The sequence below is a fragment of the Filicampus tigris genome, chromosome 6 (assembly GCF_054856515.1).
Source record: "Filicampus tigris isolate MCC_2025a chromosome 6, RoL_Ftig_1.0, whole genome shotgun sequence".
Taxonomy (NCBI): Eukaryota; Metazoa; Chordata; class Actinopteri; order Syngnathiformes; family Syngnathidae; genus Filicampus; species Filicampus tigris.
The window spans coordinates 23,842,762-23,870,073 of record NC_141222.1 but is presented as its reverse complement, the minus strand read 5'-3'; the positions used below and the strand labels follow the sequence as shown (position 1 = coordinate 23,870,073).

General features: G+C 42.3%; 1 protein-coding gene across 20 annotated transcripts in view; it reads left to right on the top strand.

The window, feature by feature from the left end:
- Positions 1–24,658, top strand: part of LOC147146356 (receptor-type tyrosine-protein phosphatase delta-like) — a 197,779-nt gene extending 173,121 nt beyond the window's left edge. For 10 of the 20 annotated variants that reach the window (XM_086034659.1, XM_086034661.1, XM_086034658.1 and 7 more), the window contains 12 exons: positions 1,984–2,107; positions 4,458–4,633; positions 5,553–5,576; positions 7,132–7,251; positions 9,068–9,222; positions 11,771–12,056; positions 16,625–16,803; positions 16,879–17,005; positions 18,466–18,591; positions 18,659–18,813; positions 19,569–19,704; positions 19,800–24,658. In XM_086034659.1, the coding sequence (XP_085890785.1) occupies positions 1,984–2,107; positions 4,458–4,633; positions 5,553–5,576; positions 7,132–7,251; positions 9,068–9,222; positions 11,771–12,056; positions 16,625–16,803; positions 16,879–17,005; positions 18,466–18,591; positions 18,659–18,813; positions 19,569–19,704; positions 19,800–19,868 (1,677 nt within the window). In that variant the 3' untranslated portion in view covers positions 19,869–24,658. The remainder of the gene's footprint in view (positions 1–1,983; positions 2,108–4,457; positions 4,634–5,552; positions 5,577–7,131; positions 7,252–9,067; positions 9,223–11,770; positions 12,057–16,624; positions 16,804–16,878; positions 17,006–18,465; positions 18,592–18,658; positions 18,814–19,568; positions 19,705–19,799) is intronic. The other 10 variants (XM_086034676.1, XM_086034666.1, XM_086034665.1 and 7 more) reach the window with 1 other exon arrangement.
- The last annotated feature ends 2,654 nt before the right edge of the window (positions 24,659–27,312 follow it).

Sequence of the window (27,312 nt, the reverse complement as noted above, 5' to 3'; positions counted from 1 at the left end):
CCACCGTACCACCCCTGTCCATTTTCCCCCAACCAAACCATAATTACGTGTCGTATAATATTCACAATTGCTAAATTGCTCTGGCTGGCTCGTCCTCATCTCTCTCCATTGACAGCTCCATAATGACCTCATGTCTGCCGCTCCCTGCTTGCAGAGATGCTTACACTGTAATTACCCTCCAGGAACTTAATGTGTTGGTCTAACACAACTATCCTCTCTTTCCCGGAGGAATCTTTTTGAGCGTGTATCGTCTTTCCCTGCTAGCTCTCCTCTCTGTAGACAGCGGAAAGTCCCGACATCATTTCTGTTCAATTTCTTGAAACTCAAGGTCCCGTTTGGCCTGCATTTCTTTCAGTGTTCATTTTGTACTTGATTCGGAATGGTCGGTGGTGCATTGCAATTGGCCCAAATGAAACTTCACTGTGCTCGGCCATCGACTGCCGACCGGTCCAGGGTGCGCGCCACCTGTCGCTCAAAGTCAGCCGGGATCGGCTCCTGCCAACCCGCAACTCTCACGACGACAAGAATAGTAAATGGATGGAGGGAAACAGCATAAAAGATCACCAGCCACATTTTTTGGATTCTTAGATTTCTTAGATTTGAATCTTTGAAGGATTCATTTGTCTCTCTCGACTTATTTTTAGGAGTGATGGTGGTGTTTTTACATTATTACTTCATTGAACACATATTCAGTATAGCTATTTTTAAAATATCACTGGGTCCTAGCAGAATCCACAACACTTCCAAAATCTTCAGTTTTCAGGAGGCATTAAAAACTGCCTTTTTTTTTTTTTGCCATTACCATTGCATCGTCAAAGAGAGCAAGCCATTTTCAACACTTTCTATTGGTCCAAAATTTGTCACCCACACACATGTGGACTAACCGATATTATATTTTGGTGAGGAAATTTAGATATTTATCAAATTCTGACATGGGAGTTTTCGGCCCAACGGCAGCGATATATTAAAGAATTACAAAAAGTACTAAATACAGTAAATAATTCAAAAAGCATTCAAATGTACTTGAGAATGGTCTTTAAAGATGAAAAGAAATTGAATTTGTCGGAATGGTATTTGATTAGCGACATGTTAAGAATTTCCAAAAAATGGCAATCCGTCAAATTGTTGAGTCCGGTTATAATGGCCACTTCAGCCCCAGTATAACAAACACACTAAGAATTTTGAAAATTTGATGATAGGTTCTGGTTTTATGTGTTGGGGGGAAAAAAGTGCCTTTTTGGGGTACTTTTTTGCGTAATGTTGTCTATAGAAAATCTGGTCAAAACTGCCTTCAATCGTAGTGAAACCGTTGAAATAAATTATTTCTCAGCATATGTCCGCAAGCCATTGATTTCATTTGCTTCTCAGGGAACGTTTTCTCTGACTGGTTGACAAGTTTCAGTTGCAAATATGCGTCAATCAACTCTTTCAAATTCCGATCAGTTCTCCACGTCAAGTCCAAATGATCATGTTTCAAACGGTGTCTTGCCCTAAAAGTTTGTCTTAAATAGCGCAATTTATTTTTGTGGGTGGAGAAAAGCAGTGTCGGCAGGAAAATAAATAGTTTATATCATCAGCTGAATTTATTTATGAATGATTTTAGAGGTGTTTGAAGTGTTCATTCGATGTTTTTTTGTTTTTTTTTTCATGGACAGGAAGCACATTTCGTTAACACTCAAGAACACTTTAAGCTCCAGTACATGAAACATTGCCATTCTGGCTCCTCTACATGCCGCTCCAGATGTCATTTCTACATTTTCCTTCAAATCACAGCGCCCAAACATCCACGGTGTGGTGATTTGTCAGACTAGTGCAGCTGCCAGACCATATGCAGAAAGAACCATTTCAAAAACAATCTTTCATTTTGAGTCAAAACACTGCCAAGTGCCAACGTGCCTGTGAACACCATCCAAAACAAGCACGAGTCCCGACGTTTGTTCCCTGGCTCTCGACGCTAACTTTTGGTCTTTCTGTGCCTTGCAGTCTGTTGACCCCGGTCAGCAGTTCACGTGGGAGAACTCCAACTTGGAGGTCAACAAACCAAAGAACCGCTACGCTAACGTCATTGCCTACGACCACTCCAGGGTGATACTCTCTGGCATCGAGGGTAAGACATGTTGCCTAGCGCGTTGGTGTGTGGGCGTTACTCTTCTCTCAGTTAAGTGGGGAAGGGAAAAAAAACAACAACAAAAAAACGCAGTTTAGGTTCAGAGCTCAGAACTTAACCAGAACAAGTTTTGTCATTTATTTACAACCTTCTATTTATCCTCCGTATTTATCCGTCACGTGTCTAGGGGCACATTCAGCCACCTCAGGTGCGATAAACCCGAGTCTGAGAAACTGGCAGCCCCCATATTCATATTGAGAGAGGGAGGAAGTGGTAGGCCAAGCCCAAACAGATGAGCCTTATCTGGGCAGAGCATGTGCGAGGAGCCCCCAGCCCGACCCCCGTCGGTTCTTCAGCGCTGTCTTCCTGTCTGTGTCCCTACATAAAACTCTCTATACGTCTATATGCGCACACAGCTACGCATAAATATAATCATGGCGAAGTTGTGCACAGCAACGGATATCAACACTCTCTCTCTCTCTGGCGCACACAAAAACACTTCCTGGGAAGCTTCCTCAGCTGCCAAGTGACTCTCATGGCAGTGCGTGTCAATGTGTGTGTGTGTTTATATCCGCGGCGTCCGCTGTCAGCCCACAGCACTAAAGTTGTAGCATATCAAAGCTTTTAGCTAAGCTGCCTTTTACAGACTTTTGATGAACGCCGAGTAGCACATGTGCTGTCTGCCCTGATCCCGCCCCTTTCCAAGACGCAAACACTGCGCAGTCTTCCGCCATGATGGCCCTCAAATGCCGCGTGGGTCTAATTGGTGTGAAATAACAACGGGGCTTTTTTTCCTCTCAAGATCCCTATTACCGTCGACAGATAGTTTAAGGGCAGCGAGAGGGAGCCTCACGGGACACCGACAAAGTTGGAATTAAGTAATTGTGACATACGAGTAGACCTCAGCCAACCGATACACTTCCACAGTCGCGCAAAAATTCAAAGGTGGACCCGTCGTCATATTTGAGTTCAGTGAGCGGCTAAAGTAAGCAGGCTGCGTATGGCCCGGGGGACACACACAGCCCCGCTTTGTTGTGTAATCCGGTCCACCGAAGATTTACATCATCAAAAGTCGTGTATTATTTGTTGCAGTGCGTTTGCTGTGTGTTTCCTAAAATTGGATCATCAAAATGTATTTATGCCATTTTGATTTTTGTGAAGTAATGCATTTATCTCGTTAAATAATTGTTTCAATTATTCCTTGCAAATCGTACAATAAAAAAACGTCAGCGGGATAATGAATTTTAGCACTTAATTGTAATTCAACAAATGATGCAAATGTTAAGCGATGATCATTATTTTATTATTAAAAGAAACTATTTTACATACTTAGAATATGAATTTCAACTGGTCCATCATTTTAAAAATCAAGTTTTGACCACCACTGCTCTGAAGGATGCTTTTTCCTTTTTTTTGTGTGTTTTGTGTGTGATTTCGCAACAGTAGGGTACCAATAATCCTCAAAAGGGAAAGTGTGAGCATAACCATAGATCTGGGAATAGAATTTACTGCAATTTATTGGGGAAAATATTTTGGAGAAATGGTGTTCATTCACCCTTTAGAATTGCAGATAAATGAAAAACTGTACAGACTTCATTTACTTCATCCATCACCTGTCTGTATTTTGTAACTGTTAATGTAAATTACCATCAAAAGACGCAGAGAAAAAAAAAAAAAACACATTTGTGTGCCCCACTTTGGCATAATCAGGTCACTGCTAACTGCGTGCGTGTGTTTGTGCGTGTGTGTTTTTCGAGTGTGTATTTCTTGTGTATGCTTGTTTGTTTGAGCTATGACTCAGTGATTTTGGGGATTATGGTATTAGGCCCCAGATGAGCAGGACTGATCCGAAAAAATCAAACACACACAGATGGCCTCTCGCATCACGCACACGCACCCACACACTCGCACGTGCACGCGTACACGCGCACGCACAATCCCTCCCAGGACACAAGCAGCGTCCGCCTCGTCTTACACACAAGCGGCCTTACGGTCATATCGCCATTCAAAACCGCACACCAGAGTATGCTCAGATTAGACACGTGATCGTCTTAGCATGTATTATAAAACAAGACGACTGAACAATCCAACACCAAAGGACCGTGCCCTGTGAAAACATTAATCGTCCTGCCACAACGCGCGGTTGATCCACATCCTTCATTATTGGGACATAAAGCTGCTTTCATGCTTTTTAACTGGGAATAATCCACCGGTATATAGATTGATTCACAGGAAATCTGAGTAACAGTCAGGTTTATTGGCAAAGAAAATGGCTTTAAAATGTTTCTCACATGCCTGACGTCCCTTTTCTCTTCATGCAGCCTTCATAACACGTATTGTTGGTGCGCAGGTGTCCCGGGGAGTGACTACATCAACGCTAACTATATCGATGGGTACCGGCGTCAGAATGCCTACATCGCCACACAGGGTTCCCTTCCAGAGACCTTTGGGGACTTCTGGAGGATGGTGTGGGAGCAGCATACAGCCAACATTATCATGATGACCAAGCTGGAGGAGAAGTCAAGGGTAAGACATAGCGGATGAAATAGCAAAGACAGACCAGGCTGGCGAACAGGATCAAATTGAAAAGCATGAAATATATTAGCCGCAAAGGGAAACTATGACATATTGTCAAGGGTAATATTATACTGGCAGAGGAAAATATTCATATACATATATATATATATATATATATATATATATATATATATATATATATATATACACACACACACACACACACAGTGTGTTGTCTGATTTCTAGTGGATAGCTATGTTGGCAAGCCATTCGCTTGCATCAGCGATAGAAGTTGGTCGTGGTTTTATCTACTTTGTTAGGCTGCAATTTGCGAGGAAATATCATGGAACATTTAGAGGTTCATACGTTTAAAATTAGAACCAGATCCTCCGGCAACAATGCCTAAAACCTATTATTCCAGTCAAATTCACGAGTGGCCGTTGGAATAATTCCACGTATAGTCTTAAACGGACATAATGAGGAGGGAGGTTCGAAAGTTAGGAGACTGGGGATTGTTAAAAACTCGATCGAAGAGCCAGGATGTTTTATTGTGAGTAGAAAGGAAATTCCATTAAGGAAAAGCAGAAGGGCACTTTGTGATGCTGTGACATGGAATGAGAGTCTATAGGTAATGGAGGGGGGTTACAGGCATATCAAATTGAGTAATGAATTTGAAAATATTCAGCTTCAAGGCATTCGTTTTGTTCATTTGAGTGTAGTGTAAAAATCAAAATGAACTAAAAACTGGCTCGGGGTAAAAAAAAAAAAAATAAAGAAATAATAAATCATGCTCATATGTGTTTTGTAGCAAATGACCCTCTCCTCTCATCGTTGCTTCTTTTCCTATTATTAACCTGTGCATTGTGTCCAAGCTGTTTCCTTTCCAACCTTCTCCAACTGTCTCTGTTGTGTCTCTTTGACCCTCAGATGCCCTCTTATTTCTTCTCTAAGGCAAGATCTCGCTTTCTCTCCTTTGCTAATCCCTTTTCAAATGCACCCTCTCCTCACATGGTTTTCTCCTTACCCTCCCCTCTCTTTTCAGTACCTCTTTTTTTTTTTTTTTTTTTTTTTTGCCGTTCCCCCCCCCTGTGCAATAGCCAAATGCGATGAGTTGAACTATTTTCAAAGCACCACAAGGCACCCGCAGTCAATGAGGACCGACTCCGGGTGTCTTGTTACCACTGAAGTTCAGAAACAGTGCACATTAGTGTCTACACTTGCATGATCACACCTACAAATGTGCTTTCTGTCTCGGCGCGGTTCAGTGAAGTGCGTAGCATTCAATTTCATACCGCGAGGCCTTTAAAGGACAAATTTATAGCATTGGTAAGAATGAACTCTGTGGCATATTTGCTGTAAAGAACATCAACTGCCTCGTAAAAGATGATGAATTTGCGTCTTCTGAATATTTGCCCGGCCCTTTAGTGTTTGGAATGCTTACTATAAACCTACCTTTCTCCACTGGGGTTGGAGACTTTGCTGTGGGGAATGATTTAATCACACTTAACACCCATCCGCGTTAGACTATTATGTGTTTATGTATTACCAACACCGATGATCGCAGATGGGATCAGTCGGGATTCGTCCTTTAAGCGAATCGCACGGCAGCACAGTGCTGCTGGTGGCCCGCGCAACGCAGTACGGCGTCCGCACGAGACGTGTGCTGTCTGCATATACGGTGAGTACTTAAGTGTGGTTTTCAGCCCCCCCCCCACACCCCCCACCCACCCACCATGGTAGACCGTTCTTGTCCTGATAGTGTCTGAAGGTCTGGTGGGAACACGGTGGAAAAGCTGTAATTACAGCCCGAACGTCCCAGGCCAAAATGCTTAATCCTGAGTCTGGAGCAGCGGAATGCGGAGCGAGCTGAGCCGAGCTCCGTTCCGTCTTTGATGTGAGGACCGGAGGGATCAGCGAGCAGCGTTTGCTTTGGCCTGATTCTGCCAATGCTCTAGTACGCCCCTCCCGCTCCGCTGGGATGCATCCCTCTCTTGTGGTCTCTGAGGCCGGAGCTGAAGAACTACAAGTACGGTCGCGTGATGCGGGGAATTTCAAGGTGTTTTGGGCGGCGAGGCGCGCACATGTCGTCTTTCAGGGATTTGCGAGGTCGGAGCGTTAGGGCCACGTCGAGTCAAGTGATACTCAAGTCAACTTTTCCAGCTCTGCGGTGGATCCCTGCGAGCGCTTGCCAGACGTACGGAAGCTTCCCGGTGCACAGTTTTAGGCTATTGGACACTACTAGCGCAGGATCACACACATTGTAAAAAGCTATCACTCCTCACATGCACTAAAACCTCTTTTTGGTTTGACTCAATAAGCACAGTTTTATTCCAACACTTCTGTTAGAATTTTGCAAAGTCTCACTAATCTGTGTTAATCGGCCAGCCCTTTTTTTTTTTTTTTTTTTTTTTTTTTTTCTTTACACCAAAGTACACACTGTGCTCATGTAGATTCTTTTTCAAAAAACAAGCACTTCATGTCTCACGTTCTCCATCTTGGTTTTTAGGTGAAGTGCGACCAGTATTGGCCAACACGAGGCACGGAAACCTACGGCCTCATCCAGGTCACTCTACTGGACACGGTGGAGCTGGCCACCTACTCTGTCAGGACCTTTGCGCTTTACAAGGTAACATGACATGTGCTGTCAACCGCGACGCAGTTTACCAGTGCGTATTGATCCCTTCAAATATTTATGCTGCGTGTGTATTGATGCGCACTTGCTGCGATGTGACAGTCGCCTCTCGCGCGTGCTGTTCATTACGTCGCTCACGCAACCTGAGCACTTTTTCTTTCTTATTCTGTCGCTAAACGAGGTAACTGGGGTTTTTTTTCTCCGTTTTTTAAATTATCAAAAATGATCTAAACTAATTGAGTTGCTGCTTTTTACAGGGGCTTGAGACCCTGCCACACAGAAACTCAAGTGATGCCCCACAAAATGTTTATAATTGTCTTTATTAATAGTTGAAACTATAAATGTTCCACAAACTTTGATCTCAAACGGTTTAATACCATTTCAAACTCATCATACAGGATTTTCCTTTTAAAAATATTTCATATGATTATGAGAAAAATGTACATGCACATGTGGTATAGACTATTCATAACTCCCCCTAACAACCCAGGCTAAACTTAGCTCCTCACTGGCTTCCAAAAGATCTTTGTTTAAAGATTTAGATCTTCAACAATGTTTGTCTGACACCAATGTCTACTTTCCTATTATCCCGGGTTTTAGCACCACCTTGTGGCATTTTTAGGCATTATAGAAAGTAGGTGCTGCTCCCACACGAGACGTGTCGTCTGCATATATGGTGAGTTTTTCAAGAATATGTTCCCAGCAGGCCCACTAGTTGAAACACGGAATTCTGATAAATATTGCGTTTGTGAAATGAGTTAAGCAGCAAAATCCACCCCTTTTTAGCCATCTCAGGATGCGGCCATTTTGTCACTTCTGTCGACTGAAAATGACATCCAGAACTGCTCAGGGCTCAGGTAACGACCAATCACGGCTCAGCTGCAGAAAACAGGCCAGCCGTGATTGGTCGTTACCTTGAGCAGTTGTGATGTCATTTTCAGTCGACAGAAGTGACAAAATGGCCGCCCCCAGAGATGGCTAAAAAAGGGTGGATTAACTCTTATTCCACAAACACAATTTTTATCGGAATGCCTTGTTTCAACTAGTGGGCTTGCGTACGTAGAACATATTCTTGGAAAAAAAAAATTGATACCACTTTTATATTATCTTGTGGCTCCAGATTGGCTCATGAGTTGTACCTAATGTTTAGTGTAGTCCACATTGCAAACGGGCCAAGCAACTTGTTAAATTAATCACTATGAACACCACCGCCAACATCAGTATGGTCATTTATTTCCAGTCAATACACCCTCCAGCTGCTGTTAATAAACCCCCTATCATCCAGTGTGAATTAATCAGCCAATGCTCCATTTTCTGCTATGTGAATTAAAATTGAAATGACAGAACATGGGACTAGTGACCCACTTTGAAAGATGGGTCACTTGACCACTGGACCATGTGAATCATTTGATGGCATCAGGGAGGACCAAAAACACGTTTGGTTGTAAGCCGTATTTCAGTAGTCATGTTAAGAAGCAACAAGTAAAACCACATGAACTTCATAACTAGCATTAATTATTTGTTAAGCTAAATAAAATGACTACGCTAAATCCCTGTTGCATATGGTAATACACTTCTATGCCATCTTTGTTATGGATTAAAATGAGTTATAAAATGATACATGAAGTTCTAATAATCACATTATGGCACACATTATTGAAACAAGTTTTTATTTAGTATTTATAAACAAGACGACATGCTAACCATTAGCCCACCACGCTAGCCTGTTACAGGACAACGAAATTGTTTTCAAATCACATTATTACATTGCACAACACAAATCTAATTTTTTGGCTTTGTGTGTTTCCAGAGTGGCTCCAATGAGAAGCGTGAGGTTCGTCACTTCCAATTCACAGCCTGGCCAGACCACGGAGTACCCGAGCACCCCACTCCGTTCCTGGCCTTCCTGCGAAGGGTCAAGGCCTGCAACCCTGCAGATGCAGGGCCCATGATCGTCCACTGCAGGTGAGTGACACTCTGTCCTTTTTTTTTTTTTCAAATGTCCTATTTTTACATCAATCAGACTTTTATTCACAGCGACCAAGAAGAATCTAGCACTGCTATCGCCCAAATAATGTAGGATTATTCATCTGGATTTGTCTGCAAGCACAACACAAAGGAGGCTCGTTAAATTGGCAATCGGAGTGTATAATTAACCGTAGTGGTGGTGGTTCTTCACTCTACAGCCTCATTTTATAAATCCAGTCCAATCCAACTGTGAGCGCTAATGGTTCCTGACCCAAACCACAATTGGACCTTCTGTTACGTAAAACCTTTGCGTTCCTCCCTCAGTAAACGTCTTCTCAAAGCTGCCTGTTTGCCGACCTTATTTTGCATAAGCAGCGTTTTACTGCTGACCACTCGAGCCGGTATGCGTTCACAAGTTTATATTCAAATACTGTCAGATCAAGAGAAGGACGAATTTTCGGAAGACTCGTCATTACCGAGAGCTGAAAGGAGGCTGTTATTTGCACAAAACCGGCATGGGAAGACGATAGAAGGTTGCTGAGGGAATATGGGCCAGAGACTCCCGAGAGGAAGAATTAGTGCGGCGAGATGCAGAAGGGAAAAAGGGGGATCGAGACAATGATTGAGAGGAAGAGTTAGCAGGGGACTGGGAGTTAAATGATGAGATATGAGCAGAAAGAGAGTAGCGGAGGGAGCAAGGGGAAATAGGCGAGGTCAAACTGTGGACACGGAGAATGGAAGTGGTGAATTAAAGAAGAGGGAAGGCGCTGAGAAAACGAAGGCTGATGGCAGAGTGTGTGAAAGGTACTTAGAGGGAAAACGAAGAGGGAGGGCGGTCAAGGCGAGAAGGGGGTGAAAAGGTTGTCGGAAGAGAAGCTCCTCCTAATCTTTGCTCGCAGTCGGATGGAGTATCTAACGGGATTAGCAGGCAAATTTAATTATCTCGCCAAGCCTCCGTCATAATGTGCCTTAATGTATCAAGAAGCAGCATGGGAATCAAACAATGGGCCCAAATCTCATTCCGGCGCAGTCAATCTCACACCCCAATATTCATTCTGCCGTTTAAAGAGGTTTTCATTCAGTTATGGGAACCTGCTTGCTAAGGATGTTTTACCAATTCGGTACCAGCACAGCAGAAATGGAAAGGAATTTAGAGTAGTTCATATTTGGCCTGCGTGTAGACAGGGGAGTATGTACAGAATTCATAATGCTAGTGCTGACTGGTATCAATTTTTCTGCGCAAACTTTGCATGTATTGACACTTCAGCTAAGAATTTTTTGCTATGAGGTAGACTATTCTATACCCTCATGCTATGTCATAACAAAAGTTATTTCTGGATTGTTTAACTGTGAGCAGGTTTAGAGTCACTCTCCTTACATACTTAACACACCCCGTTGCAAATGTTTTGACAGAGGCAGGCAAAAATTCCATCCTCGTGTGACAATTTGAATAGAGGCAGAGATATAGAGTACAGTATACAATTAGGAATAGCGGTGCCAATGGCAATAGGAGTAGTCGACTCAGCATCATCTTAGCCCTAACTCTGGGCTTGATGAAAAATGTTCCCGCGAGACAAACATGACAGAGGAAGTTCCACATTTGTGGATTCTTCAAACTGCGCACACGTGCCAACGCTCCTGATTTCCCCAGGCTGCCCAGGAGGATGCAATCAGGACAACTCCTGACATTACGGACGTCCAAGAGATCCATGCGATAATAAATACAATGCGTCCTCTCTTGACACTCTGTGGGCACAGATTCGATCTACGGGGATAGTGTAAATTGCGAATGAAGGACGCACTCGCACTGGGCCAAGTTATGAGTTATGACACATGACGTTTATAGGCTCATTTCTGTACCCGGTACTGTACGTTAACAAAAAGAGAGGCATGTGTTTTAAAGATCACTCCTTTGTAACCAAAAAAGGGGGGTCAAATTGGAGGGGGTGAATCAGGCGGTGGTGGTCTCAAACACTTCAAAGCATTTCCATAGTAAATGATTCATGATACCCATCAATTTTCTACAGCACTCGTCCTCATTAGCGGCGGCGGTGAGCTGGAGCTTGTCCTAGCTGACATTGGGCCAGAAGCTGTGGTTCACCCTATACCGGTTGCCAGCCAATCGAAGGACACATATAGACAAACAATCCATCACTCTCACATGCACACCGTTTGACAGTTTCGAGTTTTCAATTAACCTGACATCAGAACTTGGGGGAAGTTTGATGTCTTAACCTTCAAGTTTCAATCAAGTCCCAAGTTCATGTGGCCAAAATCAAGCAAGTCCCCGCTAAATTTCAAGCACGTCGATTACTTGGGTTTAGCAAGATGGAAGTCAAGTCGTGTAAACTCCCCCACCGCTGCCTGATGTGACTTTTTTGCATCGTTGGCGTAAACTAGAGAGAAAACCCACTCAAACACAGAGAGAAGACGCGTTCCACACAGGAGGGCCCGAGCCGAGATTCAAACCCTAAACTACTGGACTATTAGAACATTTGGAGGGTTTAAAGCGACATGAAACTAACTTCAACTTTTACCCATTCAGCGCCGGAGTGGGCCGGACGGGTTGCTTCATCGTGATCGACGCCATGGCGGAACGTATCAAGCACGAGAAGACGTTGGACATCTACGGCCACGTTACGCTTATGCGCTCCCAGAGGAACTACATGGTCCAGACGGAGGACCAGTATATCTTCATCTACGACGCGCTGCTGGAGGCCGTGACCTGCGGGAACACGGAGGTCCCCGCCAGGAACCTGTATTCATACATCCAGAGGCTGACGCAGATAGAACCTGGCGACAATGTCACCGGCATGGAGCTGGAGTTCAAGGTGAGCAGTGAAATCCACGACTCTGCTGCTTCCCCGTTGGCACTGCGGCGCCCCCTATAATTTGAAGTTAAACTTACTTTTAATAGTTATAACTCGTGAAGCACTTCGACAATTAAATAAGACACACGCAGACAGAAGCTTAATGATCCCTGAACTTTATATCCAAGCCTAATTGAGAAATTGCAACATAAAATAAATTATGGAGAACGTCAAATGACTTTAATGAGAGGAAAAAGCCTTTTGTCCTTGGAATGATTAGTCACCAAACTAGCCACTCTTCATATTGTGGCTTTTTATTGGAAAATCTGCGTGGGGAGACATCTTCGCAAGGGCAAAACGTACGCATGAGCGTGGATTTTCTCTGACAGCATCTTTCCTGAGGCAGTTAGAGGCTCTGCTAGTTCCAGGCAACCCTGCTCCGAGAGTCTTCATATAGTTCAGACGGATGGCCGAAATCGAAAAGGATTATGGGGTTTCACCTTTTGATTCAAAGGAAAAGACGGTTTTACTGACGAGTGTGGAGAGCCAATGTAAAAAAAAAAAAAAAACAACAGGTAATGTTGTCCCAGAAGTTGAGTTCTTAGTAAAAGGTCAAATCGTCATCCACTCAAATAAAGCCGGTTTCAGCGATCTCCTCCATTGATGCCCCAGAATTCCTATCCTGGCAGCGGCAGTCTCCGAGGAATGACAATGAACTCTGCGCCCTCCGAGCTGTCTTTCCAGTCTTGTATTGATGGAAAACACGTGGCTGGGTTGCTTCATTCATCAGATTCCATCTCAGTGTTACTGGGCACCGTGGACGAACACATGGAAATACACTTTCCATCGCTGGAGTTGTAAATCTGACATGGACGGCGTGAATCTCTAAGAACACAATTCTGTTCCAGCAAGTACACTGCTGATGTCAGGGAAGTACAATTGAGTAATTAAATGGTTGCAATTTGATGCGTTAGGGTTTCTTGTGGTCAGACATGTTTATGGTAAATATGTCAGACGTAGAGTGTTTATTTTTGTTTTGTAAAAAGAGGTTTTCTCACCATGCTAACGGTTTTGATTGTCATGAGACACCTCGCTAGCTTGCGGCTTCTGAGCTGTCGTAACAAAAAGGAAGAAGAAAAAAGTTACGGGAAGGCGCCGAGTGTCTCCAAAGACGACGGAGCGTTGTATAAATGGCGGTGTGGTGAAAAGTACTTGCTTTTGAAAATGCTTCTTGCCAGCTCTCGAATCGACTTTTATACAAAACACAACATCGCGTAAGGACACGATTTTTATTCACGCAGTTTACTTGTTCCCCTGACCCGACCCACATATCCGCTCACGAGGCTGTCGTGATTCTGGGTGAGAAGAGGAAATTATGTTATTAAAAAGGGAAGTCAACCCAAACATATTTTTTTCAAGACTATGTTCTACGCAGGCCCACTAGTTGAAACAAGGCAATATGATTAATATGATATATGAATCAAGCAGTAAAATCCATCCGTTTTTAGCAATCTCAGGGGGCGGCCATTTTGTCACTTCTGTCGCCTGAAAATGACATCACAGAACCTCAGTGCTCAGACAACGACCATTGACGGCTCACTTGTTTTCTGACGCTGAGCCATGATTGGTCGTTACCTGAGCATCCGTGATGTCATTTTCAGTCGACAGAAGTGACAAAATGGCCGCCCCCAGAGTTGGCTAAAAACGGGTGGATTTTGTTGCTCATTCCACAAACAGAATATTAGTCAGAATGCTGTGTTTCAACTAGTGGGCTAGCATAAAACATATTCTTAGAAATATATATGTTTGGGTTGACTTCCACTTTAAATATCAATTTGTAACATGATACATTACATATCATATTGGACTTAAAAAACACCTCATCACAAACACTACTTACTGGTCAACGTCAATATAACGTGATGAATTTTCATCATTCTGCGTGTACTCGTGTATAATACACCCTCTCAATTTTGGATGAATGTTATTCTCAAGAAATTACAAAAACTGGAATCTTCCCCGCATGACGGCAGTTTTGTGTGACTTCGGGGCGTATTTTTCCCGAAACTTCTATCCAAATCCCTCAACGTTTCAACTTTACCAGGGTTCCACTGAAGTTAAGGAGCCTCACTTCACATGAGGATTATCTTTCCTTCTGGTTGCCAACTGGGCATGATTTTATCCGGACAAGCTGAAAATAATGACATGTTTTCAGGATATACAATGGTCTGTTTGTCCCGGATTGTCTTGATAAGACCATCTTGATTGTTGATGATCAAAACCAGACTAAAGAGTACCAAAATAAACGGCATCTAAACTTGTGGCTTTTTTTTTTTCGGGGGGGGATTTTCCTGCTTTGTTCCGTCTTAAAGAAAATAAAATAGGTCTGTTTCTCCCACAGCATTCCCATAGCCACCAATATTGGAAGCTTACTTTGTGAGACCGTATTGTTACCAAGCGAGGAGTATTGTTTCATTCCCCCTGGAGTCTGTGGTTTCCCTCCGCCTGGTCTCTGTTGTTCTCCCTCGTTTTGAGACGTCATGCATTGGTCAAGTGTGAGACAATTGTGTGTGTGTGTGTGTGTGTGTGTGTGTGCGCGTGTGTGCGTGTTCCGGGGCTACGGGATCAGTTGAGGGTCACACATGTCCAGTGAGACAACACGGGGCCTTGTGGTTTTCTGCCCCCCCAAATTTGGATTCTCTTGCCGTTTCTCTCATTTGTCTTTTTTTGTGTGCCTCCTCCCATTGCCTTTCAATGCCCCCATCCCATAATATTCTCTTGTTTATTCACTTGTCTGAATGTATACCCTGAGGCAGGCCAGTAAATCGGATTTTTCTCATTTGGCTTGTGCACCGCGCCAGAAAAGTTGCACGAAGAGACATTTCAGTGAGGCTCTGTCTGCGCTGCTTTTCGGCCTTCCGTTCTTTTCCCTCCATTCTTCTCGTGTTGTATTTGCGCTGGGAGTAATGATGTTTTTTTTTGTTGGTACGCTGTAATGTCAGGCTTTGCTAATATCTTTTTTTTTTTTTTTTTTTTTTTAAGATTTTCCTTGTAACAATCTCAGAAACCTGAGTTACACTGCATCTTAACCTTGTGGTGACCGTCTGGTGTGGTTTCACTTTTTGCAACCTATCAAATGTTTTTTTTTTTTTCAATTTCTCTGTCAGGCCAGCACTTTAATCAAAGTGTGACTGTTTTCTGTTTAATCGCATCTGCCTTCATGGGTTGTCTTTTTGGCTTTTCAGTCACTGGTGCTACATTATTGGACGAAACAGGCATCAATCGATATAGCGCTACCACTGAATGGTATTCACATATTAAGAATCAGTAGTAAGTTAAATTGTTTTTTTTCCCCATTATGCCGCAAGTTTGTGATATTGAATAGAGAGGGTCTTTTTTGTTGTTGTTTCTTTCTATAAAACTTTAGAAATATTTTATTTTGTGGAAAATGCAACAAATGTATCCTTGTAATTTGTTTTGGGAAATTGTTGTATAGAGTAGGTCTTTATTAGTCCCACAATGGGTAAATTCCATTTTTGCAGTAGCAAAGTGGACATTTGCAACACACAAGAATAATCGTGTAAAAAGGAATTCAATGTTTTTGCACATTTTCAGTACCCTGCAATGATGCCAAGCAGAATGACAGCAACAGTCTATAGTACAACTGTTTGTTAATAATAAATATTATATCCTCATACTGTCAAAATGACAACTTTACAAGAAAAAAAAAATACCCAAAAAACGCCAGCTTGTTTATGTTCCCAGGCACCGCTTCATTCAAGTTGCATTATATCTTGTATTGCTATTGCAGACTTATATCAACATAATCCTACCTAAAAAAAAAAAACATTTAATCAATAATTGAATGCTGGCATTGATTAAGATAAGGACAAACATGAAACCGGCAGCAGTCGAGTACTTCAAAGTCCGTGATCGTGTGAAGCCCCCACCGTGCGAAAAGCCTTTGAAAGCGCCCTACAACATCTTCACAAACATCTTCTTTAAGGTCTAAAGCAAAAAAAAATGTGGGGAAAAAATGAATTTGTGAATTTGACCATATGAGATTTCCACTGGACAGCGACGATATGCAGATGTGAATGTCAAAGTGTAAGAGTACGCATATATAAATGCTATATATCGTCGCTGTCATGTGAAAAACACTTATCGCCGTTTTTTTTTTTTTCATTTTCTTATTTTTACATGAATCATGTTTCCGCGTTACAGACACCGCATTAAAGTGAAAATTTTAAAAGTTTCCAAAATTGGAGATAAGTGTTTTTCACAGGACAGCGACGATATGCACAACTGCAAAGTCAGCATATAAACAGATAAGAATTGAGTAAACACACAAAATATGATGCCACGTAAATGAGAAAATGATATCCAAAAAAGTATACTCAAATGGAAATGCCGTACTTGAGAATTCTGCTGTTTTGGTGACTAACACAGAAGTAACAATTGAACCACAACGAACGACTCTCCGGAGACGTTGACTTGGAATATATTACATTTTGAAAATGTATTTCCTGATGCTGTGAAACGTGCCCTTGCCCGCAACTCATCTATGACGTTCACCTTTTCCTTGCCAGCGTCTGGCCAGTGCCAAGGCCCACACGTCGCGCTTCGTCAGCGCCAACCTGCCATGCAACAAGTTCAAGAACAGGCTCGTCAACATCATGCCCTACGAGACCACGCGCGTGCCCCTGCAGCCAATCAGAGGGGTGGAGGGGTCGGACTACATCAACGCCAGCTTCATCGACGGCTACAGGTCAGCCGCAGCCCACGCGCATGTTCTTGGGTGACTTAGTTGTGTCCTTGTTTGTAACACCGAGTGTGCTCCCAGGCAACAGAAGGCCTACATAGCGACACAAGGCCCGTTGGCGGAGACCACAGAGGACTACTGGAGGATGCTGTGGGAGCACAACTCAACCATCGTTGTCATGCTCACCAAACTGAGGGAGATGGGGCGGGTAAGACGAAAAAGTCGCCGCCGTGTGCCGGTTGATCCACTTTGTCAGAGCGAGGACCTTGTTGTCTTGTTTGCCCGGATTATTTTCAGGTGAAAAACTCAGATTTGAAGGCTGTACTTTTGGTCACGTCGGGCCTGTTGTTTTCACCAATTATTGACCAAGCTAAACCCAAAGGAAAATGGCTGGCTTCCTTCGGCGATGCAATGTTTATGGCTAAAAAAAAAATGACTTTTTTTTTTTTTTTTTTTCCTGAAATGTGATGATTTTGGAGTTGCAAGGATTCTACCTATTTTTAACTTTGACTTTATCTATCAATGAACTGTCCCCATTTGTACGATTTCAAATTTAAAGTGAAAGTCAACCCAAACATATTTTTTTTCATGAATATGTTCTATGCAGGCCCACTAGTTGAAACAAGGCAATATCATTAATATAAAATATGAGTTAAGCAGCAAAATCCACCCGTTTTTAGACATCTTGGGGGCGGCCATTTTGTTACTTCTGTTGACTGAAAATGACATCACAACTACTAAGGGCTTGGGTAACGACCAATCACGGCTGACCTGTTTTCTGAAGCTGAGCCGTGATTGGTCGTTACTTGAGCCCTGAGTAGTTGTGATGTCATTTTCAGTCGACAGAAAGTGACAAAATGGCCGCCTCCAGAGATGGCTAAAAACGGGTGGATTTTGTTACTTAACTCATATTCCACGAACGCAATATTAATCAGAACGTTGTTTCAACTAGTGGGCCTGCTGGGAACATATTCTTGAAAAAAAAGTGTTTCGGTTGATTTTCACTTTAGATATGGTCCTTGAGCACAAAGGTTTTCCCACCACTGTTATGCGCATTAAACTTAATGTTGTTTCGTTTTCTTTTCTGCCAACTTTCCTCAAGCTGTAATATGTTAGTCCAAAAGGTGCTATTGATTTTGAAATCTATACCGTTTTGAATAATATACAATCCTATATGCCTATATTAGTTTCGACGTTTTTTTTCTCTTTTTTTTATTTGACATGCAAGACATCTGCTATTGCTTTTGCCTGTTTAATTGGGTAAAGATGGACTCAAAGGATTATGGCTCGGAAAATGTTCAAAAATGAATCTTTAATTGCCTTGTTATTGTCTTTTTTAAGTGAGAGACACACTTGATTTGATTTCATCGGGTCCACATTTTTCTTTGGACTCAATAATGAGGGGAAAATGATGTTTGTTGTGAATAAATGTTGTTTGCGGTATTGAGAAAAGTGGGTACAACCAACTATTTGATTTGTCATCAACAAATTTCAGACACGTTGCAAGACCAACCGATCAGCAAACGGTAGCGCTTTGAAAGTCAAGTAATATCCTGTACTGTAGGAATATTGACCAAAATACCACGGCAAGACAAAATGAAATCCCTCCAGGGGTTATGCTGAGTCCAGCACACGTGATGTAGTCTTTTGCGTGTTGTGCCCGTGCAGGAGAAATGTCACCAGTATTGGCCCGCAGAGCGCTCAGCTCGGTACCAGTACTTCGTTGTGGATCCCATGGCTGAGTACAACATGCCCCAATACATCCTCCGAGAATTCAAAGTCACCGACGCCAGAGTAAGTCATGCCGAATGAAGCGCCTAAAGGTCCGAGAGGAATAAGCCATGTGCTTTCTTTCCTCCAGGATGGCCAATCGCGGACTGTTCGTCAATTCCAGTTCACCGATTGGCCGGAACAAGGAGTGCCAAAGTCAGGGGAGGGATTCATTGATTTCATTGGACAAGTACATAAAACTAAAGAACAGTTTGGCCAGGACGGACCAATTACTGTGCACTGCAGGTAAAAACAATTAAATAAAAATGTCTGGTTGATATTCCTACAAGTATATTTCCATACTGACTTCCTCTTTAAAGAGGGGAAATCAACCCAAATATATTTTTTTCAAGAATATGTTCCCAGCTGGCCCACTAGTTGAAACAAGGCATTCTGATAAATATTGCGTTTGTGGAATGAGAGTTAATCCACTCGTTTTTAGCCATCTCTAGGGGCGGCCATTTTGTGGTTTCCGTCGACTGAAAATGACATCACAACTGCCCAGGGCTCAGGGAACGACCGATCACGGCTCAGCTTTAGAAAACAGGCGAGCTGTGATTGGCCGCCGGAGTAGTTGTGATGTCATTTTCAGTCGACAGAAGTGACAAAATGGCCGCCCCCGGAGATGGCTAAATGAGTGGATTAACTCTCTTTAAGCATTTATAATCAGTTTCACTGTCAGTAATTCGAAAAAGCTACTTTTTTATTTCTTTACTTGGCTTTTAAATGCCTTTAAATCTTTTTTTTTTTGTAAATGTGTTTTAGTGTTGTCATCGTAGGTTATTTCCATCATTATTTGAATGTCTTTAGCAGTTTGTTTGTTTTTTTAGGTGCCGTGCTATTGGTTGTGCGAAGCACGTTGTGTACAAAATGCGCCATGTAAATAAAACTGGCCTGCTTTTGCCTTCCATGTGGAGATTTTCCAAAAGTCCTGAAAGCATTCCCGCATTTTCCCACCTCGCACTGGGGCCTTACTGAACTGCAAACTTGTCTCCCACCAGTGCTGGAGTGGGCCGGACGGGCGTGTTCATCACGCTGAGCATCGTGCTGGAGAGGATGCGGTACGAGGGCGTGGTGGACATCTTCCAAACGGTCAAGATGCTGCGCACGCAGAGACCTGCCACCGTTCAAACGGAGGTCAGCCCTCATCCACGTGTCGCTTTTTTCTCTCTCTCTCTCTCTCTCTCGCTTTCTTTTTCGCAATTCTCATTGGCGCATTGTGCCTCCTCCAGGACCAGTACCAGTTCTGCTACCGCGCCAGTCTGGAGTATCTCGGAAGCTTTGATCACTATGCAACATAAATGTATCGCGGCACGTCCCGCCGAATCCACTGGCTTGTGGATGAGCGCGCCAGGCGGCGACGTGTCTGTGAAGAGAGCGCCACCAACATGCAGAGTGAAGCGGCGGGAGTCCTGCGTACCCACAAAGAGCACCTCTAACTGAGCCATAGCAACCTGCTTGACAAAGGGGTCTCCGCCCGCCCTTTGACCCAAACACGCCCATCGGTCAGTCCGAAGAAGCAACTGGCTCCGATACTTGATCAGAATCTCCGTTGTCTCTGTTTCGTTTCAGTCAGTGCTATTTTCCGAGGCAACCGGGTTGCTTTACATTGTTCGGGTGTGGAACTGTTCACCTCATCCACCACCAGTGTAGCATCACCAACCTTGATTGATAGACTGTCACAGGACGTTTGATTTTTCTATCTTTAGACGAACTCGAAGGCATCCATCATATGGACGTCTCGTGAACGGACACAAAGTGGGACTTTGGAGCACGGGAGAATTGCCAACAGGAGAGTGGAAACTCACCGAGCACACAGTATTAATGATACACAGACCCGCAATGGACACCAAGAAGTGTTCCCCCCCGCCCCCCTTTTTTTGTTGTTGTTTTTAGAGAAGCAGACTATTGTTTCCTATAAACAAAGAGGACATTTCAATCACATAGTAATAAAAAAAAAAAAAGCACCAGTTCAACTTACTTCCTCACAGTTTAAGATAAGGAAATTGTGAGAGGTTTAAAAAGCACCGCCGCCACAAACAAAATAGCAACTTGTGACTCATTAAAAAAAAAAAAAAAAAAAAAAGTGGGCTCTCTAAAGCTACAGTCACCCATTTGTTTTTTATACTTTCTGTTTCTCGTGCATTTTTTTATGTTTTCAAATATTTTTATTCAAAGAAATACAATCAGAAGTCGCGGGGCTTTGCAGTTTCTCAGAAAAGTTCCACCGTTAACTGTTCTATAATCACTTTTATTTGCATGAGCAAATCAATGAAGTCTTTGCCTGCCCAATACTTGATGATTTAACTTTAGGGTTCGGGATAAGGGTTACATTTCGGGATTAGAGCGTCCAGTTAGGTTCAGGATTAGGGCACTGGATTATGTTATTTCTGATTTATTGTCAGGTAGGGATGTAGCGTTTAATCTAAAATCGATTCGCCCCGATTAATCGAAAATCAAGTTGATTAAATTAATCTAGAAATGATGTCTTGAAACGTTTTTTTCATTCCACACAGCACATTTTAAATGTGTAGATCAAATTAAGATTTTACGCCAAACATCATTGCGTATTGCGTTTGTGGATGGCTGCAGAACCGCACTAGTGCACAGAAACAAGCATGGTAGCATTTTTTTTTTAAATCGAATCGAATCAAAATTCGGGAATTGATTAATGGAATAGAATCGGGGCTTGAGTGAATCGTTACATCCCTATTGTCAGGGATAAGGTGCAGGACCTAGGGTTATGGTTTCGGGTTGGGGTTTAGTAGTATTTTGGGTCCAAGGTTACGGATGGGCTGCTATTTGCTGGCAACCAGTCGAGGGTGTAACTCACCTCTTTCCCAAAATCAACCGGGATAGGCTCCAGATCACCCACAACCCTAATGTGAACGAACACTATAGAAAATGGCTGGTTTGGTTTTGAAGCCGAAGCATCAAATTCACAATTTGGCGTGTAAACAGACGGAGAGAGTCCGTCGAGTGTGCACTTTTTTTTTTTGGGGGGGGTTGGGGGGTTGTATATGAACAACTTTAAATTTAAATTTAAATGAAAAACTTCACCTAGATTTTAGAACAACAATTGTGGAAATGTGTCGAGACGACGTTCTCACCGGAATGCTCACCACTGACTCGTGTGACTGTCTGATTCCGTGTGCAATAAGTAGATGTATTATATATATTTTTATGTCCACTTATTTACTGCAGTCACATGCCATGATGATGATGATGATGATGATGAAGAGAAAATACTAACGATGGTGCATCATGTCCCAGACACGAGGATGTTAAGCATTCGATTCCTCGTATCACACCGCCACCCCAAGTAGACCATGTCGTCGTCACGGTAACCCGGGAAACTAACAAATGATTGCAACTCCCAATGAATAGTTTTAAGTTTAGATTTCTAGTGCCTTATATTACACGCCTATTTTGATAAAGTTACGTTTAAGGGTTCTTGTGTATTTTACGTATGCACACTTATGTATGTTTGTGTCGTGTGTGTGTGTGTGTGTGTGTGAGAGAGAGAGACAGAGAGAGAGCGAGAATGTGTATAATTTTATGTTCCACTATGTGAAAATTGCTGGTGTATTCTGTTGTTTTTCTACGGTAGGCTGGCTCATCATCGACATCACTTTAAAAGGAATGCAGTCATATCGCTTTGAAGGAGAACAAATGAGCACAACCGAGACTCAACTGCAGTACAACAAATGTTGATTTCAAAAGTATGAGCTACGAATGAAATGATGATTTTCGGTGAGAAAAATGACTGCGGCGATATAAAGGCAGACTTTCTATGACGGTGTTTCCTCAAATAGTGGCCTCCGCTTTCGTTAATCGCAGCCTGCGTTACACCCCACGTAGACTCTTTTGTATTTTCCCGTCAAGGTTTTTCTTGGCGGTTTTCCTGGATTTATTCCATTCAAGATGAAGGCCACTAATACCAAAATAGAATGGTGCCTTGAGATATTGGTTTAATTATTTTTACGTGACCACACGAGTAACCTCGATTGAGCCATCGAAATGAATGGAAATGCCATTCAGCCCTCCCTTAAAAAAAAAAAAAAAAAAAGCAGACGCACAAACATTTGTTTTTAATAAGGAAAAATAACTCATGTTGCACTTTATAAAAACATAGAGTATCAACACAATTAGATTAAATGTCAAGAGTTAAAATGGCTTGCGCATGATGATTAAATGCGGCAATTCGGTTTATTGTCCTGCTCCTTCTGGTGAGCCTATCTTGCACTCGAAAAACAGTTGGGTTAAAAATAACACAATTTTGAGTCAAAAAAGGACCGATCCACTCCTTGAGTCAATTTGACCCAACTTTCTGGGAATGTTTTCTGCAAAAACAACCACAAAAATGGGTAGTTTTGTACAAAACAACCCCAAAAACTGGGCTTTTTTTGTACAAATCAATGCAAGAAGGTGGGTCAAATTGACCTAATTTGTGGGTTGGTCCATTTTTGACCCCAAATTTTGTTATTTTTAACCCAACTGTTTTTAGAATGTGGCCACCGGATGCCGTATAATACGTCCATGCAGACACAAAAGAAGAATACTCCTTATACTGCTGCTGTAAGTGACTCAATAAGATGCTCTCATAAGTCGTATTTTGTAGAGGATAAAGAATATGTGCCTGTGAGTATTGTTATATTATCTGTCTACATGTGTTGCGCCACCATTGCTAAACAGGCCATTCTAAAACTATTGATGCTAACCGTTAGCATGTCAATGACATTTTCCATTATGTGTTAAGCTAACAGAGGCGCTCCTAAGGCAAAGTCACTTTGATGTAAAAAGTATTACTCTCTTTGTTTTATGGTTGGATTAACAGTAAACTTGACGTGGGTGTGGCATTAAACAGCTTGAGGCCTCTTCGCCGCTTAGCAAAGTTCACTTCACTGCCAATGCGCAGCACTCGTCTAAAGTTTATACTCGCAAGTTAAAGCAAAAAAAAAATAATAATAATAATAATAACAGCCGGATGACGGCTTGTATGTGAAAAAAATGTCACTTGTATCTCAAGGCACCCCATTTAAAGGATTGACATAATTAACCCTCGTTATCTGTGGAAAAAAATATTGGAAATGACAAATAATAGGATTTGAAAACCCCCATGCACCTGCGGGTGAGTGAATAAACACCATCTGGCCACTATATGAGGCAATCAAAGCCGAAGAGGCATTTTTATTGTCAAATTAAAGAGAGAAAAAAAAAAAAAGAAAAATGGCGACATTTGCGCATACAGGAGTCAATTCCGCAGCCAACGGTGTTCCTTGTCCTGCCCTCCTCTTTTCCATGTTGATCTCTTCATGACGCCATTCCCTGGTGTTGTTTTTTTGTATGCATGGTACCACTTTGGAGATGCCCCGTTGGTCGCACCTGTAATGGGAAGAAGACTTGCACTTTCTCTCTTGTACTATGCACTAAATCCTCTTATCTCTGTTAGCCCACCCCCAACCCCCCTCCAAAAAACTAAAATTCAAAAAAAAAAAAAAAAAAAAGTTTTACTTGAACTAGCTCAACATGGACCCTGTAATGCTTCACGCAGTTGTGTATATGTAAATAACACCGAACACAGAGACAAATTGAAATTCTTAAATGATTAAGATGAAGAGTAATAGTGAACTATAGCAGATATACAGAGTTGATATAACAAAAAGATTGCACCAGAAATCACCGTTTATGACACAGAACTGTGTGCAATACATCACCTCGTGGCTTTGTTGCACCACAAATGAGTTTCACCATAAAAATGTTCTATTTTAACCTCCCCAATGTATCATGTAGATGGATAAAAACTGGAATTTATAAATTGTATAAAAACGAAAATAATGGTGTGTTGCTTGGATCAGTGCCGTCAAACTGGTCTGTATATGTAAAGTTTTTGTTTGTTTGTCTGTTTTTCATTTTCTGCTCCGGGTCAACAAGTGCTTTTTTTATTTTCTTACATTGGTTCTTGGAGTGTGTGCTTGAGGATGGGGAAAAAAAAACACACACACGGGTCTGTATGGATTTCTGTTCTTTGTTGACACAAGTTTTATTTGTTACAAATAAACTCAAGTGAAATAAAAGACACCGAACCTGTGTTCTGGCTCTGTACCATTACTGTATATTTTGGTGGGCAAATTTTGTTCGTACGTATGCATAATAAAGTAATAATTTGTTTTACATTTTAGAAGGAAAGTATCCCAATAAAAAAAAAATTCCGCGGAGAAAAAAATGGTACCCGTCTATAGGCCGGTCCGCCTCTATTTTTAAACGGACGTCCGTCGGCGAGTCCGACTAAACTTAACATTTTTGAGGGCCTAAACATGAGCAAAATCTCATGGTGCTTTGCACATACATCGGGCCTGGCGAAAAAATTTGATATTTTAACATTGTCATACAGCAGTACAAAAAAAAAAAGTGTCTGTAGCAACCCCGACAGAGGTTTGACGGAGGGCTACAAAAATTGGGAGGCACGTGTAGCACCCCGAGGCGTGCAAAAACGTCTTTGATAGCCATACCCTAAAATGTACAGGAAGCAAGCTATTTGAATGTACAATTTTACAGGGGTCATACTTTTGCCACCTTGCCCTAGAAGGTTAACCCGACTTGTACTTTTCCAATGCTGCAAAGTCACGCTGGGACAAACAAACAAACAAAGCAAAGACGTGATAAGAGTTCCAAGAAGAGGCCGTGAACGTAGAACAACCTGCAGAGAAATGATGACTAAACACAAATACACACAAGTATTCAGGATTCAACCACATCCAATGCAAAAACCATATGTGCTCCATTGCACATCTGGTAGATGTGAAAGTTGGTGAATTGAAAACATCTGGATGAGGATCTTCACTTGCACCTTCATAGGATTTTCGTTTTGTTTTTTTTTCCGAGTGGAGAACTGCTCAGAGATTAGGAATGTCAAATCCAAGTAGGCCAAAAATTACTCTGATGTTATCTTGTGTGAAACACTTAATTCTTTCCTTCGAATGGGAGAAAGTCAGATTCCCTCAAGGGAATAAGATCATGTATCAGAAGGATTCGCGTTGGAGGAAAATGAAGCATCAGGGTGACGGGCAAATTATTGTCGTGTCAGCAGAAATGAAGGCCAAGGGGGGTATAGAAGGCGACAAAAACCCGAAGGCGACAAAAACCCGAAGGCGACGGTATCAGTTTACCACTTGATCTCGCGCTGACGTCCTTACCTGCCCTCACAAGTTTTGGGAAGAGATAGACGTGAAAAGGCTGTTAATCAAAGGGTAACAAAGTACAAATACCGAGTAAAGATACTCGAGAAATCTACTTAGGTACAAATAACTAAATTATTATATATAGGTACTGTACTTGAGTATAGTGTTGCCCTGAGCTGTACTGTACTTGAGTATAGTGTTGCCCTGAGCTGCTCAGCCATTTTTTTTAGCCATCTCCGGGGGCGGCCATTTTGTCTTCTGTCGACTGAAAATGACATCACAGCAGCTCACAACGACCAATCACGGTTCAGATTCAGAAAACAGGTCAACCGTGATTGGTCGTTGTGAGCAGTTGTGATGTCATTTTCAGTCGACAGTGGACAAAATGGCCGCCCCGGAGATGGCTAAAAACAAATGCATTTTGCTGCATAATTTATATTCCACAAACGCAAAATTAATCAGAATGCCGTGTTTCAACTAGTGGGCCTGCTGGAAACATACTCTTGAAAAAAATATGTTTGGGTTGACTTCTGCTTTAATTACATGGATTTAGAACACCTCGGGATTTGCTCATTCACTCTTAAAGAAGATGTTTCAGTTGATGGCAGTTACTAGAGAACGGAGTGAAAATACCCTGAGGATAGGAGCATTATACCTACCATCTGACATCCTAGAGCTGATAATTGAATAGGAGATTTCTGACATCTCAGTTTCCATTTTGATGCCCTTAAGCTGTGCTTTAACTGAAGATCTTCGACTACTCTCTGCTTCGTCAAGTCTATTCATCCTTCATGGAGAGCAGTGTTTTCCCAACCTTTATTGAGCCAAGACACATATTTTACACGTGAAACCCCACGGCACACCACCAAACTAAAATGTCATAAAACGATTAGACGCGGCCACACCAGTCTATACGGCATTCTGATTACCGTAATATTGCGTTTGTGGAATACGGGTTCAATAGCCAAAGCGCCCACTCTCATCCATCTCAAGGGCTTGCGAACGTTACATGACCAAACCTAGAAAACGAGTGAGCCGTGGCGTTTTTTTTCCCGAGAGACTGTGATGTCATTTTCAATCAACAGCAAGCGGCAAAATGGCCGCCCCCTGAGATGGATAAAAACAGGATGGTTTTGCTGCTTAATTCATATTACACAATCACAAAATTATTCTGAATGCCATGTGGGGGCGCATAGAAGAAATGTTTGGGCTTGACTTCTTTAAAAATATTAATGCAACAAATCTAAATATTACAGGAGTTGTGAACAGAATGTGTCTTCAGTGCCGGGGTATGATACCCAAGTGACCCACTAAGTGTTCCCTTTTTATTTTCTCTGCAAATGTGAAAAGCAATATCCCGCTTCACTGGGTTCTGTGTAAAAGGAAACGGTGGCAAAGATTATCTTGAGGGATGTCAGCATTAAAAGGCTGTACGGTGATTAGTTGGCTTTTCAGTCACTTCATGCAGTCTCACGTCAATTATCAAAAGCAGCGCCAATAATGAGTCGCAATGTCACTGAAAGGAAATTACTGTGCGAGCCTGATATGCATATCTACCTGAGCC